Source organism: Carcharhinus amblyrhynchos, chromosome 4 (assembly GCF_965287045.1).
Source record: "Carcharhinus amblyrhynchos chromosome 4, sCarAmb.v2.hapA, whole genome shotgun sequence".
Taxonomy (NCBI): domain Eukaryota; kingdom Metazoa; phylum Chordata; class Chondrichthyes; order Carcharhiniformes; family Carcharhinidae; genus Carcharhinus; species Carcharhinus amblyrhynchos.
This window is the reverse complement of record NC_137327.1, coordinates 28,455,630-28,471,794: the sequence shown is the minus strand read 5'-3', so window position 1 is coordinate 28,471,794 and position 16,165 is coordinate 28,455,630. Positions and strand designations below refer to the sequence as shown.

The 16,165-nt window shown below is 42.2% G+C and overlaps 1 protein-coding gene across 1 annotated transcript in view; it reads left to right on the top strand.

Annotated features, from left to right (window-relative positions):
• The window catches only part of tdrd12 (tudor domain containing 12), a 110,388-nt gene that overhangs the window by 36,806 nt on the left and 57,417 nt on the right, over positions 1 to 16,165 (top strand). Inside the window, exons 12-14 of the mRNA XM_080187222.1 lie at positions 5,355 to 5,508; positions 7,543 to 7,670; positions 12,726 to 12,917. Coding sequence (XP_080043348.1) covers positions 5,355 to 5,508; positions 7,543 to 7,670; positions 12,726 to 12,917 — 474 coding nt within the window. The remainder of the gene's footprint in view (positions 1 to 5,354; positions 5,509 to 7,542; positions 7,671 to 12,725; positions 12,918 to 16,165) is intronic.

Here is a 16,165-nt window from a genome sequence, read left to right as displayed (position 1 = left end):
GCTCACACAATTCTATCACTTTTTAAATAAGGAGCTCGAAACTACACACTTAGGTATTTCATTTCAACCTCACTCTGTACCTGTCTTCTTTAAGACTACTGTAGATTAGTTAATTAAAATTTTTCCATTAAATATACAGCACCCAATTCTTTAGTCTCTTTGTAGACAAATTGCTTGTGCTTGATTTAGCATGCTAATTTGGAGGCCTAAACAAGTACCAATGATAAATTTAGGTCAGATCTTTCATCCAGCTGTTTCAACTCTTCCCTGGAGGACAGTATTGGCTGGGTGAAAGTCTTAACTTTGTAAGTCTCATCTTTCAGTGATTTTAATTCTTCAGCCTTCAAGTCAAGCTTGCATTGCTGTTTCACTCTTCAGCTTAAGAACTTCTAAATGGTATACATGGAACTTTTGTTTGGGCATCCAACTTGACAACTATGATCCATGTAAGTCCTTGGGCCATTGTCCCAGTTAGACCTATGAGTCAAATGAAATGTAATTGCCTTTTAGGTGCAGAACAAAGGAATTTCTCACAAAACTGTTTGTAATTTGATTTTACCCTAAGCATGTAACATTATTATAAAGATTGAAATCTCATCCACCACAAATTTCAAAAACCTTTTACTGATTGTAATCAACTGGTGCTTGCTTTTTTTTTTGCAAGGAACATTACCCTGAATATTGAGTGCTTTGCTTTTATTTCTCAAATCTTAAATTAACCTTGTGAATGAATGGCATGGGTCTTTCCGTCTGTTGTAAGTTTGAGGGCAATTGTGTGGCAATTAATTTCCATTACAAGAGCTTTGAGTGATCAGATTCCCTATATCAAAATTAGAAATGTTTGGATTTCTGTAAGTGGATCCCTATTTTATTTTAAATATGTATGCTGAACTTTGGGGCTAGTCCAATGTGAGGTTTTTTTAAAAAAAAAAGCAACGCTGTGTCACTCAGTGACAGCAGGTACTATCTGCAGAGTTGTGATTAGAGGAGCAACTCGCGTGTTAAGAATCCCACTGATGTTAAAATGCAAGGGTATCCCAAAACCCAGAAGGGTAACTTGGAGCACTGTTTTTGATTGTTTGATGTGAGTAAATATATGAAAAGCAGTGAAGAAAGGTCCAGCCTTGTAATCAGTCAAATAAAATGTTTATTAATGTTGCCACTAAGACAACAATACACACAAATTACAATAATAGCCATGCACATAATATACTTGAATTAACACATTTCTAATCTCTGGGAACATCCCTTTTTTTTCCCAAAACAAAATCTCTTGTGCTTTAACCCTGAGCCAAACTCAGCAAATAATTATCGTACACAGTGTGTATCTTTATTTTGGGAAACTCTTCTGGTTCAGAGTAGAATTTCTGAAGTATGCAACAGTAGTTTTCCAGTATAAAAGCTTGCTTTCAGGAGAACTGTTTCCAGCTGGGTGTAGTTGTGATCTCAGTTGCTTGTCAGCTATTCTCAGCAGTGCAAGACTAACCCTGCCACTGATATATTGTTTATCTCTTTTGAACTGTTCTACCTAAACAGCTAGCCTTAGAACTCACGTAATGCTTGTAAGTTTGACATGCATTCTTATCTCTTTTTTTGAACTCTTACCCTATGTATCTTCAACTCCTGTAATTCCATGCCCTATTGTTCTCCACTTCATTAAGGTAAATATCTGGTTCTCTGTTGCTAGGCTTATTTGCGTGTCAAAAGCCCTCAGAACAACTGAGCCCTTATCAAATCCCTTTCATCCAATCTTTACTTTTCAATTTATCCAAGCTTCTTGATGCATGGGAGAGGCAATCTTAGTTGCTGGTCTAATTACAGATTTCATTTCTCCCATGCTTGTTGCTGTAGCTCCTCAAATCACAGGCATCCTCCTTCCCATTCTTGTTGCTCCTCCTGAGACAGAATCTGTGTTTAGAGGAATAGTAAGAGTTGAGGAGAGGGAACCTGTGATTGGAGGAGCTGTAGCAGCAGCATGGAAGATTCATTCTAGCCATGATCTCAACAATATTCTGCTCTGGATAGCAGTCAATGCTTTGTGTCACCTCTGCTTCAGCCTACTGATGCTACATAAGCACCTAGTAATGGAAGGTGAGGCTCTCTAGCTTACCAGGTTCAGATTCCACAGTACTAGAGCTCCTGTCCCTCCAGGGAGATAGCTCACCCTTTCCTGACAGTGCAGATCCAATTAGCACCAGTTAAGAAGGAATCACTGCTGCCATTGATGGGCAGTAGCAGTGACAAAGCGTCAAGTCCTTGAAGATGTGAAGGGAATAAATGTATAGGGCCAGGGGGATCATGCAAGGGAGGTGGGACTGACTAGATTGCTCCGTGGTGAGGTCAACATGGATTCAATAGACCGCATGTTTTCCATCTGTACTGTAAATGACTCTGACTCTACATCAGAAAAAGTGGAGAAATCATTGTGGAGGGGAGGGTGAAGATGGGGATGAGTGAGTGGGCCTGGATGAAGATCGAGGGGGGCAAAATTGAATGAGTGGGAGACTGCAAGGGAGAAGGAAATCACTAAGTCTTCTGGCAGTATGAAAAGATGGAGAGCTTGTGTGAAATGTACACGATTGCATGTCGTGGATCTGTCTAACAGCAAGATCAAAAATTTAACAAGGATTTGATCTTCCCAGCAACAGGTATCATTAAAACCCTACAGTGCAGAAGAGGTTGTTTTGGCCCATCAGTGTAAGATACACTCTGCCAGTGTATCTTACTCAGGTCCTCTCCTCCATCCTATCCCCATAGCCCAAACATTCCCAATGGCTAATCCATCTAACTGTGACATCTTGGGATGCTAAGGGGCAATTTACTATGGCCAATCCACCTAACCTGCACACCTTTGGACTGTGGGAGGAAATCAGAGCACCTGGAGGAAATCCATGCAGACACTGCAAGAAGAGTGCAAACTCCACACAGTCCCCAAGGTTAGAATTGAACCTGGGCCTCTGAAGCTGTGAGGCAGCAGTGCTGACCACTGTGCCACCATGTTTTGTGGTAGTAGCCAACATTCAAAAGGATGTGATCTTTGCCAGTAATGAGATTAGCAGGCATCCAGATAGAATGGGGTGTTAGCCATATCTACAGTTCACATAGATGACTAAGAGATCAGTGGAGGCTAATTTTAAGAATCACAGAATGTGAGAGATGCAGACAGCCCAAATACACTGGGGCAGGGGGTAGAATCAGAGAAGCCAGGATGTAACTGCGAGCACATGCAGAAGCAGGCAAGCCAGTTTAACATCTAGCAGCCTAGAAGGCATTGTAACATCTAAAAGCCAACAGGACAGCTTTACATCCAAGTATGAGAGGTAGTTTAATTCTAAGAGGTCTTAGAGCCAAGGTAATGCAGGAATCTTTGCAAAGGCAGTTTAAATATCTTTTTTAGAACAAGGGGTAATTTCTATATAAACTGTTTTGTAATTCATCGTGTTGTAGTCCATTTTGTGTGCTTGCCTTTAATAAATAGTTAGTAAGTGTTTCACGACGACTGGGCTTCTTATTCTCACTGAGGCTTTCATGTGATTCCTTACACCATTCAAAAAATTGCATTACAAAACTGTACACCACCATGAACTAGTGTTACAAGTTGGGACAGCCACACAGATAACATCCACATGGTTCATGACAATATATAAAATAACATTTTTACAATGTACTTTAAAAATGTGGATATTCATATTAAATGTATTATGTGATAATGCAAATATTAATAATCAGACTTAAATTTGTGCTGTTTTGTTTTTTGCTTATGTCTGCAATGATGTTTTGTTAAAATTGTATGGATCATTACTGAGGCCATGTCTGGAGTTTCGTGCAGTTTTGGTGTCATTACCTGAGGAAGAATATTCTTGCTATGGAGGGAGTACAGCGAAGGTTTACCAGGCTGATTCCTGGGATGGCAGGATTGTCATATGAGGAGAAACTATGTCAGGATTATATTCATTGGAGTTTAGAAGACTGAGAGGGGATCTCAAAGAAACTTATAAAATTCTAACACGGTTGGACAGGATAGAGTCAAAAAGAATGTTCCCCATAGTGGAGTAGTCTAGAACTAGGGGCCATAGTTTGAGGATAAGGGTAAACCTTTTAGAACCGAGATGAGGAGAAATTTCTTCACCCAGAATCGAAGGTATACAAAGGGAAAACTAATGTTTCTGCCCACTTGAAATCTAAGAATTTTACCTAGTTGAAATGGCCTACAATCATTTGCACTTCACTAGAGATCATTAATGTGCTGTAATTACTTAATTCATTGTCACAAGGTTTTCAGATTTTTTTTGCTTTGGCTACTCTTATTCTGCTACTGGATAAAGTCAATTGTTTTGTTAGCAGTTGGGTTTTCCTGCAATTGGATTTGTATTTGTGCCACTGTAATCTTCACCTGCGGATTAGTGGGACTTCAGAAGCGTACATTTTTGCAAGTTGTTAGCGTTTGGGTTTTTGTTGTATGAATTACAATTTCTTCCAATGAAACATTATTTCAGATAGAAATAGAATGGTTATAGCAGAAGAGGAGATTCTTAGCCCATTGTTTACATGCTGGGTCTCTGCAAGAGCAATTTAGGAGGTTTCAGTTAAGAAGGTCAAAGACTTTGGGCCCTGCCACAAACTCGTGCTACCATTTTCAAAACCTTTGGACACTGTACTGAGCTGAAGAAGGCTATTTGTAACCTTGCTGTACTATTTGTCCCTCAATTTGGTTTCTGACCATAAAGTTCTATAATCCTGATTGACTTAAGATATGCCAGGATTTTAAAAGTCTGTTTGCCAGTGAGGTGAGGTAATGATTTCTGCACAGTAAGTATATTTCTTGTATTAGCTAATGTAGAAGACAGAGAACTGCTAAATAACTTTAATATCTTTTCTACCGTTATTAGCTAGTTGATTTGATGTAGATAATCTTTTACAATCTAAATCAGAAACTTTTTATTTTATAGAACTTTCTATTTTATAGAATAGATTTTATGCAAAACTATCTTGGATATGTGCTTTTCTTGCTTGCATTTCTTCCTGATGGCCGCTTCACTTAGAAGGACAGGAAGGATGATTGAGGTAGGCAAGCAAGAGATCAAAATGTTGGGGAGCGAGAAGAAGGAAAAATCTACCTGTACATTGGCAACTCTTAGTTCCAGAGATTTACAAGAATGTAATTGTAAGTTGTATTTCCAACATTAAAGTTGGTAATTTTTGGGTTTTCAGTCAGGAAAGCAAAGGTTCAGTAAGATTTAAGGCAAATGTGTTTTGACATCTGGGATAGAACATTAAACCTGTGGTTTTGTGATTTAAAAATCTAATTCATGCAAGTGATAGAACAATCTTTATTGTTTTTCTTTGAATATCAGCCACTAGCAATAATTGTTTGTCCTGGACGACAGAAGGCCCATTTTCTATGCCAGATGTTAATGGACTTAACAAAGTCTTTGCGATCTCTTTCTCTGTTGTTGCTTTTGGTTGGACAAGATCCAGAAGAAACAAAGAAACTGAAGTTTAAAGAATGTAAGTGTACCATTTATGGTTGTTGGCAGATTGGCTTCTGAGCGATTTGGATATTGCATTTTGGATACTTCAAGTATTTTTTGCTCAGCAACATTTATAGGGGCGATTCTCCCAAAAAAATTCTAAGTGTCGAATTCGCGTAAAAACTGGAGTAAATTGTGATGGCCTCTTCAGCGGGAGTTTCAAAATGAATCTTCCACACTGTGTACACTGCAGAGTTCACTAGCATAAATCAGCCCAAAAAGCTGGGGGTGGGGTGGGGTGCTATTCCCACTGGAGAGGCTGGCAGAGTAGCGCTGAGCTGGCCACTGCGCATGTGCCGATCTGTCAGCACTGAGATCGGTGCATGCACAGTGGCCCTGCATTGCCGGCCTCCCAATCACTGGTCACTCAAATATACCCAGACCACCCGAAATGTCCTCTCTGCTCCCAGACACCCCGCCTCTTTGGCACTGCCTGATACCTGGTGGGCAGTGCCAACGTACCCCCAGGCATTGGCATTTTGCCCCTGGGGCAGTGTCAGGGGGTTAGCATGCTGGGAGCCTGACCCCTCTGAGGCCCACCCTTCACTTCAATGGGGTCAGGCCACCAGCTCCCCACAAATGAGGAGTTATATTAAAATCCACGAGTGAATCACTCCTGGCAGGTGGGGGGTGCACATCTATATGAATTATGCAGCTCCACACCAAAAATCAGTGCGGAGCTGATAGCACCAGTAATCTGGCTATGGAGACGAGCGGAGATTGTAGCGCCCAGCAGGGATCCCGCAGAATGGTCTCTGCTCGAGTCTCCCAGCATGCTGCACTACAAAAGCAGCGCAGCAGGCTGGAAGAATCATCCCCTACATAATCTGTGATGGGCTGTTCTTATATATCCTGATCCAAATGCACAGTTTTTCTGATTAACTAGTGATATATTTGGTTAGAGCTGAAAAGCTACTAAAGTCTCTCATAAAGAGCAAAGTGGAGGGTTAGGCTGAGTTGAATGTTAGACATTAGAGTGGTTGGAGACAAGCTGCAGGAGATTTGTGACAATGGCACATTACATGCAAACGTGACATGCCATGACAGCTGATCTCCTGATAGGAGTAGCTACCAGCAGCAGCAGTTATATATTTGACATGTGTTTTGATGGGAAATGACAGAGATGTAAATATTTTTATGAAAACAATTGGAGAGTATGATCTGTTTCAAGGTGTGGTGCCAAAGTAGTAGGAAAACATTAATAAATGTTGGAAAATGAGCATCCATAGTGAAGCAAACAGGACGAGAGGATTTTTTTATATGCCAAATGCTATGATGAATATTAAAATATGTCTTCATTGTTCCTCAAATTTTGGTAACTTTTTAATATGCTTTTTTCTAATGCGTGATATAGAAAGTAGTAATAAGAAATTGGAGTATTGATTGTTTTGTGTATGATGTATATTTTGTACATGTTAAAACTTTGTTGGCATATGCAAAATATTTTTTGATTTCTGTTGGATGGACTGTTTAAAAATGGTAAAATCTGAATGAGATGTCAGAGTAATCTGTTATACATTTGTAAGTTTCACCAATTAAAATATGACACTCTTATTTATAAAAGTAACAAGTTACTGATGTACACATTATCATGGTAAATTCAATTTGCAGTTAACAGAAAATTATAATCTAATTAAATTTTAATATAATTTTTTGGCATTTTGTTTTAAGTTTAATGATCTATACAAGGTTTAGTTAAATTATGAACAACTTCTGAACTCGGAACTGATTTTAATAAATTTGTTGATATCACCACATTTTAGTGCTCATAAAATAATAATGACTCCATTCACATGATGAAGGAGCAGTGCTCTGAAAGCCCGTGATTCCAAATAAACCTGGTGTGTGAGACTTCTTACTGTGACCACTCCAGTCCAACGCCATATTACAAAATAATACTTTGGTTGAACATGTCTTCTTCATTGTTGCAATTATCCATTGAACAGCACTTAATGACTCTCTTACTTACAAATTTTCAATCTTAACTTTAAAAATATACATTTAATTGCAGGTGATGTAGTTGTTACTACTCCTCATAGTCTGGTACGAGTCCTTCAAACACACTGCCTATTTTTCATTAGACTCAGCCATTTGGTGTTGGATAGGGTTGATGTACTTTTCGATGAAGCAATGGATGAAGTAAGTAATATATTGAAATGATATATTAGTAGTCACAATTCTTGGTTTGATTATTTGTTTATTGTATCATTTCATTGAGCCGAAACAGACATAGGTTTAAGATTCTGTAATTTTCTGGCAAACCTAAAGGACCTGAATTAAGCAGTATGGGATACTTGATATAAGGATGGATGTTCAGTTGAAAGATGCAGTGGTACCAACAGTGAAAAAGAGCTTTTGATGGGCACGCTGCACAAACAATGCTGTATGTGTTGTTCCTGGTGTTGTAAGTCGTGTTTGATGTTGCCAATGTTGTGTCACTTGCTGATGATATTGATGTTTCATAACTTGGTGATGCTGTTGATGATGTCTTCTTGGTTGGTGATACTGCTGTTGCTGTTAATGAAGTTCCTGATTTTCCAGCTCCAGTGTAGGTCAAATGTAACTCTGTTCCTTCTCATGTGCTCAATGCTTTTGGTCTCAATGATATTTGACTTTGGTGCCTCAGCTTCACCAGAAACATTTGCTGGGTTTTCAGATTTTCATGATTGAATCCTGTTCACATATAGTCTGTCTTTTTCAACACCTCAAATAAGGAATAGCATGTTTGTTGAAGTATTGACTTCCTCCTGCCTACATATCAGTGAGTTGTTGTCTTATTTCCTCCTGATCATCGGGGAAGTACCTTGCTTGGCAGAGTTGTTTTATACTTTCTTGCATTCAGTTGCTTGACAGTAATTTCATGTCAGTCTTGAAAGATGTAGATCAGAGTGACAAGGCATGGTTTGGGTCTTTTCTGTCTTAGCATTTTTTGAGGGTTCTCTTGACAGTTCTCTTGACAGACTTGACACTATTTCTACAGATGTGTTTCCTCTGGGGAAATTTGGGAACAAGGTGATGATTTTGAAACTGTTCAGTGATATCCTTTTAAATACCTTAAATGCGAATTGACTTCTACTGTCATAAACATTCTCTTTTAAGAATCACTTCCTCAAAGAACAAAATTCATACTGCTCCCAAATCTTTCACCAAGAGTGAGATCCTGAAGCCCCAATGCCAACACTCATAGATTCCCACTCATGTCTGCAATGTGTAGTTGAAGCCCTGCACCATGGAGGTCATGGCCTCAGCTATGGAGATCGTGGCCTGAATCATGAAGCAAACATGCCCTGCCATGCAGTGTACTTTGTGCACTAAGGCAGACAGTGTGGGCATTGTTGCATCAGAGTGGTAGCACCATCTCATCAAGTGTGACTCCTCCAGTCAGCCTTGCATTCCAAGGAGGGATGCTGTCAACCCTTTCTGATGTTCACGGCTCTGCCTTCAGAGTTGCATCAGCTCTGGAATGACTGGACCCAGGAGCATGGCAATGTCCCTCCAAGTGCTGGTTCCCTGCCTCCACCTAATGTGGATCTTCAGCTGTGAGATGCTGAAACTGAGTGATCAGAAGCCTGTCTACTAGTTAGCCCCACTAAGGTACGAGTATCTATGCTGGAGGGTTCGGGTGAAAGCTGTGATACTTGTTTCATGGTGGTGTCCAAGAAGTCTCTCTCAGAGCTGTTTGTGTCCATGGTTTCCAAGGGGTGAGGATGGTCCTGACTGCCCATAAAGGGAAGGAGGATGGCATTAGTATCTCATGGGGGATTACTGAAGGGACAATGTTTGCTCACTTGAGGTTTAAAATAGTGGCTGTTTGTCTTGCAGGTTTTCACTTACGTTTGATGCCCTCAGCTCCCTCTGCAATAGACACTGTTTTCCTCCTCGCTGACCAGCTTGAGCTCTCTCCTTAAAGGGCTTGAGGGCTCTGAGCTCTGGCACAATGACAGGCTGTGTCTGTTCACACCTGTTATGGTGGTGTTTGTTCTGCACAGAGACAGATGGGAAGAGTGTTGATGAGAATCCTGATAGCCCTGATGTTGATGAGGTGTGGCATTTGAGTGGGAGCAGGAGAATAAGGAGCATAGCAGCCAAGGGGGGACATGGGATTGTGGGACGGGAGAGGGACAGCCTGGTGATAGGGATTGGCAACCCATGAGGTAGCTGGATGAGAGCTGAGAGGGGTGTTTGTGATGGGTGTAGCATGAGACTAGAGGAGACCTTGGCAGCGCAAAGATGATCGCTCACCTTGCAGCACTGCTGCGCTGTCCTCTTCTGTAGTGAGCTGGTACCCACTAAGGCTGTCACAGCTTCCGAGGGAGGGAGGGGTGGTCGCCTTGCTGGAAGAACATCTGTGGATGAAGGACATCCCATCTCTGCTTAACACTATCCAAGAGTCTGGTCACGGCTCCCTCTGAGAAACATGGTAATGTCTTCCTCACAAGATTGGAATCCCAACAGTCCAAAAGGATGCCCCTCAACCCATCAAGTCTGCACCAACTCTCCAAAAGAGCATCTTACCCAGGCCCACCAACCTGCCTTTCCCTGCAGTTACCTAATCTACATCTTTGGACATGACGGGGCAATTTAGCATGGCCAATCCACATAACCTGCACATCTTTGGACTGTGGGAGGAAATGAGAGCCTTCTGAGGAAACTCGCACAGGCATGGGGAGAACATACAACCTCCACATGAACAGTCACCCAACACCTGGGAGCCAACCCCTCAAATGGATTCAGAACAAGTGCTAGGGAGAAGCTTATATTAAGCTCACTGCTGTTTGCAGAGATTAAGTTGCTCTGGAGCAAGCGAATCATAGGGAAGCCGCCACAAGTGCCATGTGAGTCAGGTGGGGAAAGTACTTGGGCTAATACGAAGAAAAAAGAAAACAAGCCCTTCATTCCACCAAGCCTGTGCTGATCGTGATGCCCTAACAACTAAAAAAATCTTCTCCCCTTACTCGGTCCATATCCCTCTATTCTCTCCTATTCATCTCCCCACCCAGACGCCTCTTAAATGTTGCTAAGGTGCCTGCTTTCACCATCTCCTCTGGCAACACATTCCAGGTACCCACCACTCTCTGCGTGCAAAAACCTCCCTCGCACACCTCCCTTTCCCCCTCTCGCCTTGAACCTGTACCCCTTGTGATTGAAACTTCCACCGTAGGAAAAGGCCTCTGACTATCCAACCTGTCTGCACCTCTCATAATTTTGTAGAACTCTTATCAGGTCTCCCCTCAGCCTCTGTCTTTCCAGTAAAACAATCCTAGTTTATTCAACCTCTCCTCTTAGTCAACACAGTCCAGACCAGACAACATCCTGGTGAACCTTCTTTGCACTCCCTACAAAGCTTCCATGTCTTTCTGGTAGTGTGGCGATCAGAACTGCATGAAGGCCTAACCTAGGTTTTATATAGCTGCAACATGATTTCCTGTAACCCTGCTACTCTTATACTCAGTGCCCTGGCTGATAAAGGCAAGCATGCCATATCCCTTCTTAATCACCTTGGCCACTTGTAGGGAGCTGTGGGCCTGCACACCCAGATCTCTATGTATGTTGTTGTTCCTAAAGGTTTTGCCATTACAGTATAATCACATCTAAATTTGATCTTCCCAACTGCCTCATGTCGCATTTGTCTGGATTAAACTCCATCTGCCATTTCTGTGCCAATCTGCCTATAGCCTCTTGTATCCTCTGACAGTCCCAGACACTATCAGCAACTCCACCAATCTTCGTGGCATCTGCAAACATACTAATCAGAACACCCACATTTTCCTCCATATCATTTATATACACCATAAACAACAAGTCCCAACAGTGATCCCTGCAGAATACCACTAGCTACAGATCTCCATTCTGAAAAACACCTTCCACCACTTCTATAACCAAGCCAGTTCCAAATCCATCTAACCAGCCCACTTCGAATCCCATGCTATTTTACTTTTTATACTAGTCTGCCATGTGCCTTACTAAAGTCCATATAAACTACATCCACAGCCCTTCCCTCATCAATTATCTTTGTCATCTCTTCAAAAAACTCAATCAACTTGGTGAGACATAACCTATCCTGTACAAAACCACACTCCCTGTCACTAACTAATCCATTTTTCTTCCAAGTGTGCACATATTCAATCCTCAGTATCTTCTCCAAAAGCTTCCCCAACACTGACGTCAGGCTCACTGGCCTATAATTTCTTGAATCATCCCTGCGTCCTTCCTTAAACACGGTAACAGCATTGGCTATTTCCAGTCCTCTGGACCCTCACCTGTGTTCTAAGAGGATGTGAAAATATCTGTTACGGCCCCAGCTATTTCTTCCCTTAACCTCCCACAATAACCTGAGATAGATCCCATCCGGACCTGGGGACTTGTTTACTTTAATGCAATCTAGGATGCCCAGCATTTTCTCCTGCAATATATTGACATTCTGTAGAACGTTCACATACCTACCTCAACATCCATCATGTCCTTATTCTTGGTGAATAACAGTACAAAGTACTCATTAAGAATTTCACCCACTTCCTGGAGCTTCATGCGTAACTGTCCTTGAGTGAGCCTATTCTTTCTCTTACCACCCTTTTGCTCCTAATATATGCATAAAAGCCTTGGGATTCTCCTTGACCCTATTTGTTAAAGACATTTCATTTAGCCCTCCTAATTCCACATTTAAGTTCCTTCCTACTTTCGCTATACTCCTCAAGGGCTTTGTCAGTTTTTAGATGTCGAGACTTACTGTATGTTTCTTCCTTCCTTTTGATTAAGCTTACAATTTTCCCATGGTTCCTGAATCCTGCCAGTTCTATCCTTCACTTTTGCAGGGACATGCCTGCCCTGCATTTCAATCAACTGGCCTTTCAGTGTCTCCTACATGCCAGATGTAGATTTGCCCTCAAATAGCCATTCCCAATCCACGTTCCCTAGTTCCTGTCTAATTTGGATGTAATTGACCCTCGTCCAATTAAGCACCATCTCATCATTTTTCTCACCGAAACCAATACTTCACCAAATTCAGCTAAAATTCCACCCACAGTTTTTTTTGTAGTGCATGTGCAATGTTTGTCAGTGATTTGTGCCTCAATTTACTTTGAGCTTCATGTTTTTAAATGGCCTCTGGCAATGTGAAGACAGAGACACAAATAATGGGGAAAAAAATTTCCAGCTATGTAATGAAAATCTAATTCTGCTCTCTTTTAAACATAGATAACTACCATCTTGCAATGCTTCAGGGAAGCTACTAATGTTCCAGAGCGAAGGTCGACCCCACAACAGCTCATTGCTGTTGGAAAACATTGGACAAAGCAAATGGATAGTTTAGTAAAAGAAAATCAAAGTGATCCTTATATTGTTATAACAGCCATGGAGGAAGCTGCATTGTATGGAAATGTGCATCAGGTTTGTACTTGTGAAACATGACTAGGTCCAAGATACTTCAATTCTTATGCTAAGTTCACCTGACTAAGCCAAATGAGAGTAGGTGAGAATTTTCAGGTTCTTCGTCATGTGCATAAATTCTGTTATAGCTGCTAAATCTCATAAGAGGGCCATAATGGGATTTGCGCTGATGAATTTATTGGAATTCTATGAGGATGTGACTAGTGCGGTGGACGGAGGGGAACCGGTGGATGTGATGTTTCTTGATTTTCAGAAGGCGTTTGATAAGGTGCCGCACAAAAGGTTGTTACAGAAGGTTAGGGGGCATGGAGTTGGGGGTAAGGTGTTAGCGTGGATAGAGGATTGGCTGTCTAATAGGAGGCAGAGAGTAAGTGTCAATGGGTGCTATTCGGATTGGCGGTTGGTGACTAGTGGAGTGCCCCAGGGATCGGTGCTGGGGCCTCAGCTATTTACCATTTACGTAGATGATCTGGAGGAGGGAGCTGAGTGTAGGGTGTCGAAATTTGCTGATGAGACAAAGATAAGTGGAAAAGCAAATTGTGCGGAGGATGTAGAAAGTCTGCAGAGGGATCTAGATAGGCTAAGCGAGTGGGTGAGGACCTGGCAGATGGAATACAGTGTTGGCAAGTGTGAGGTTATCTACTTTGGCAGGAATAATAGTAGGAGGGACAACCATTTAAAGGGCGAAAAGCTGCAGCGTGCTACGGTGCAGAGGGACCTCGGGGTCCTTGTGCATGAGTCGCAAAAACCCAGCCTACAGGTGCAGCAGGTGATCAGGAAGGCAAATGGGATGCTAGCCTTCATAGCGAGGGGGATTGAATATAAAAGTAGGGAGGTCTTGCAACTGTACAGGGCACTGGTGCGGCCGCAGCTGGAGTACTGTGTGCAGTTTTGGTTGCCGCACTTGCACAAGGATATTTTGGCCTTGGAGGAAGTGCAGAGGAGGTTTACTAGGCTGATACCGGAGTTGAGGGGGTTGAACTAATGAGGAGAGGCTGAATAAACTCGGCTTGTACTCGTTAGAGTTTAGAAGAATGAGGGGAGATCTCATTGAGACATATAAGATGATGAAGGGGATGGATAGGGTAGAGGTTGAGAGGTTCTTCCCGCTCAGGAAGGACAGCAGGACTAGAGGGCACAGCCTCAAGATAAAGAGGGGGGAGGCAGTTTAGAACGGAGTTGAGGAGGAACTTCTTCACTCAAAGGGTGGTGAATCTCTGGAATTCTCTGCCCGTTGAACTGGTGGAGGCTACCTCGCTAAATATATTTAAGACACGGGTAGATAGGTTTTTGGTAGGCAAGGGCGTTAAGGGTTACGGGGAGAAAGCGGGAAAGTGGAACTGAGCCACTTCAGATCAGCCATGATCTTATTGAAGGCAGGGCAGGCTCGAAGGGCTAGATGGCCTCCTCCTGCTCCTGTTTCTTATGTTCTTATGAGATCACAGCTTGAGGTCTTTTCAACCATGCTGCCAACATAATCAAATTTATGCCTTGAAAGGGCGTGAATTTGATTTGCATGGATTTAAATCAATTTAAATATAACTTCCAGATTTGTTGTGGGGAACACCCCCCCCCCCCCCCCCCCCCCACTCCAAGCAGCATCGGAGCATGCCAGCACATTTCGGAGACAAAAAACACTTGAGAGAACCACATCGGGGATGCAGAGATGCCTGGAGGCCTGCGGTTGAGGGCCATGTTGGACATTGTCACCTTGCAGGGCTGGGGGGTGGGTGGGGCAATGCATTGGACACTGCTTCGAGGAGTGAGACTGGGAGATCCATCCAAAGCTTGTAGCGGGGCAGGCAGGGAGGTCGGCCTGAAGCTTTTGGGGGAGGGGAGGGGGGGGTGGGGGAGAGTCACCTTGAAGCCTGTGGTGGGAGGGGGTGAGGTCACCCTGAATCTTGCTGGGGGGAGGGTCAGGAGGTATCATCCCAAAGCTTGTTGGTGGAGGGAGGTCACCACAAAGTTTGTATGGTGGTGTTTGGGTCACCCCAAAGGTTCTGGAATGTGTGTTGGTCGCCTCAAACAAACCACCGCCCCCAATTCTTTTTGACTGAAGTTCTGGTGAGAAAACCTGGTTGTCCTTTTGGTGAGAAACGTGTTGGTTTTCAGTCAGAACCTGACACTTTGCTATGTTTTTGGAAGATCCCACCTTACATTTTAAAATCTGCATTTTTGGTTTTAAGTCACAATTATTGTGAACTACCATATTGTGAGTTCCAAAGTATCAAAGAATCACTCAAATTGGATGAAATATTTGAAACTTTTCCATCTTGTGGAAAATTTTAATATTAAATTTAACTTCTCCAGGAGAAGTCTGAGACGTACTTTTCAACTCGTCTGACTTCAGAATATGTTAATCCTCATATAAGCTTAGCCTTGTATGTATTAATGCTTTCAGATTTAGTTTAAATATACATTTGTTCAAGGAATGATGTTGTTCCTGCTAAGGCCAACATTAATTAATCTTGAGAAGTTAACCAGTCTACAGAACTTCATTTGAGCCTCATCTCTGAGGTGGAAACATATTTCTAATCAAATGCCAGCACCAAACTATCCTCTTCAAGCAAACACTGAGATCAGAGATGCCCACCTGAATGACACAATGCAGCTAAGTCCAAACATACTGCAGATAAGGCTGACTTAAATATATCCAGATAATTGGGCATTAAGACAACACCATGTACAGCAAAGATATTTGACTGTTGTCATCAACCTCCTCACTCTTTAATGCAAGGCTTATAATCCTGAAAGTGTTGAGAGAAGAAATTCTCCAAAAGCTCCATGCTGGACACTCAGCAATACCAAATATAGAGTAAGGGCACAACAATCAGCATGGTGGCCCGGAATTTTGAAATCTATTGAAGCATTTATTTTGACGTGCCATACTTGTCATCAACATCCAGGGACCAATCAAACCATGGTTAACATCAACATTTCAGTCTAGGCCACAGTAAAGGCATGGAATTGATTTGTTTGATTTCAGTGGGGAAATCTTCCAGTTATAACTATTATTCTTGCTGGTTGGAAATCAACAGACTTCTGACCATAACCGCAGAAGCTGTAGTAAAAGTTTTGAAATGCATCTGTTCTACATATTTCATTTCAGATAAGGTAGTGTTGCACGATGGTCTGCAGCTTGCTAACAAACATTTGTGACTACTCACAGAGGCGTATGATTCCACCAATTGCCAGCTCGGCATACCGTTCACAGGTGAATGGTTAAGCCTAACAAGGGGTCAAAATCA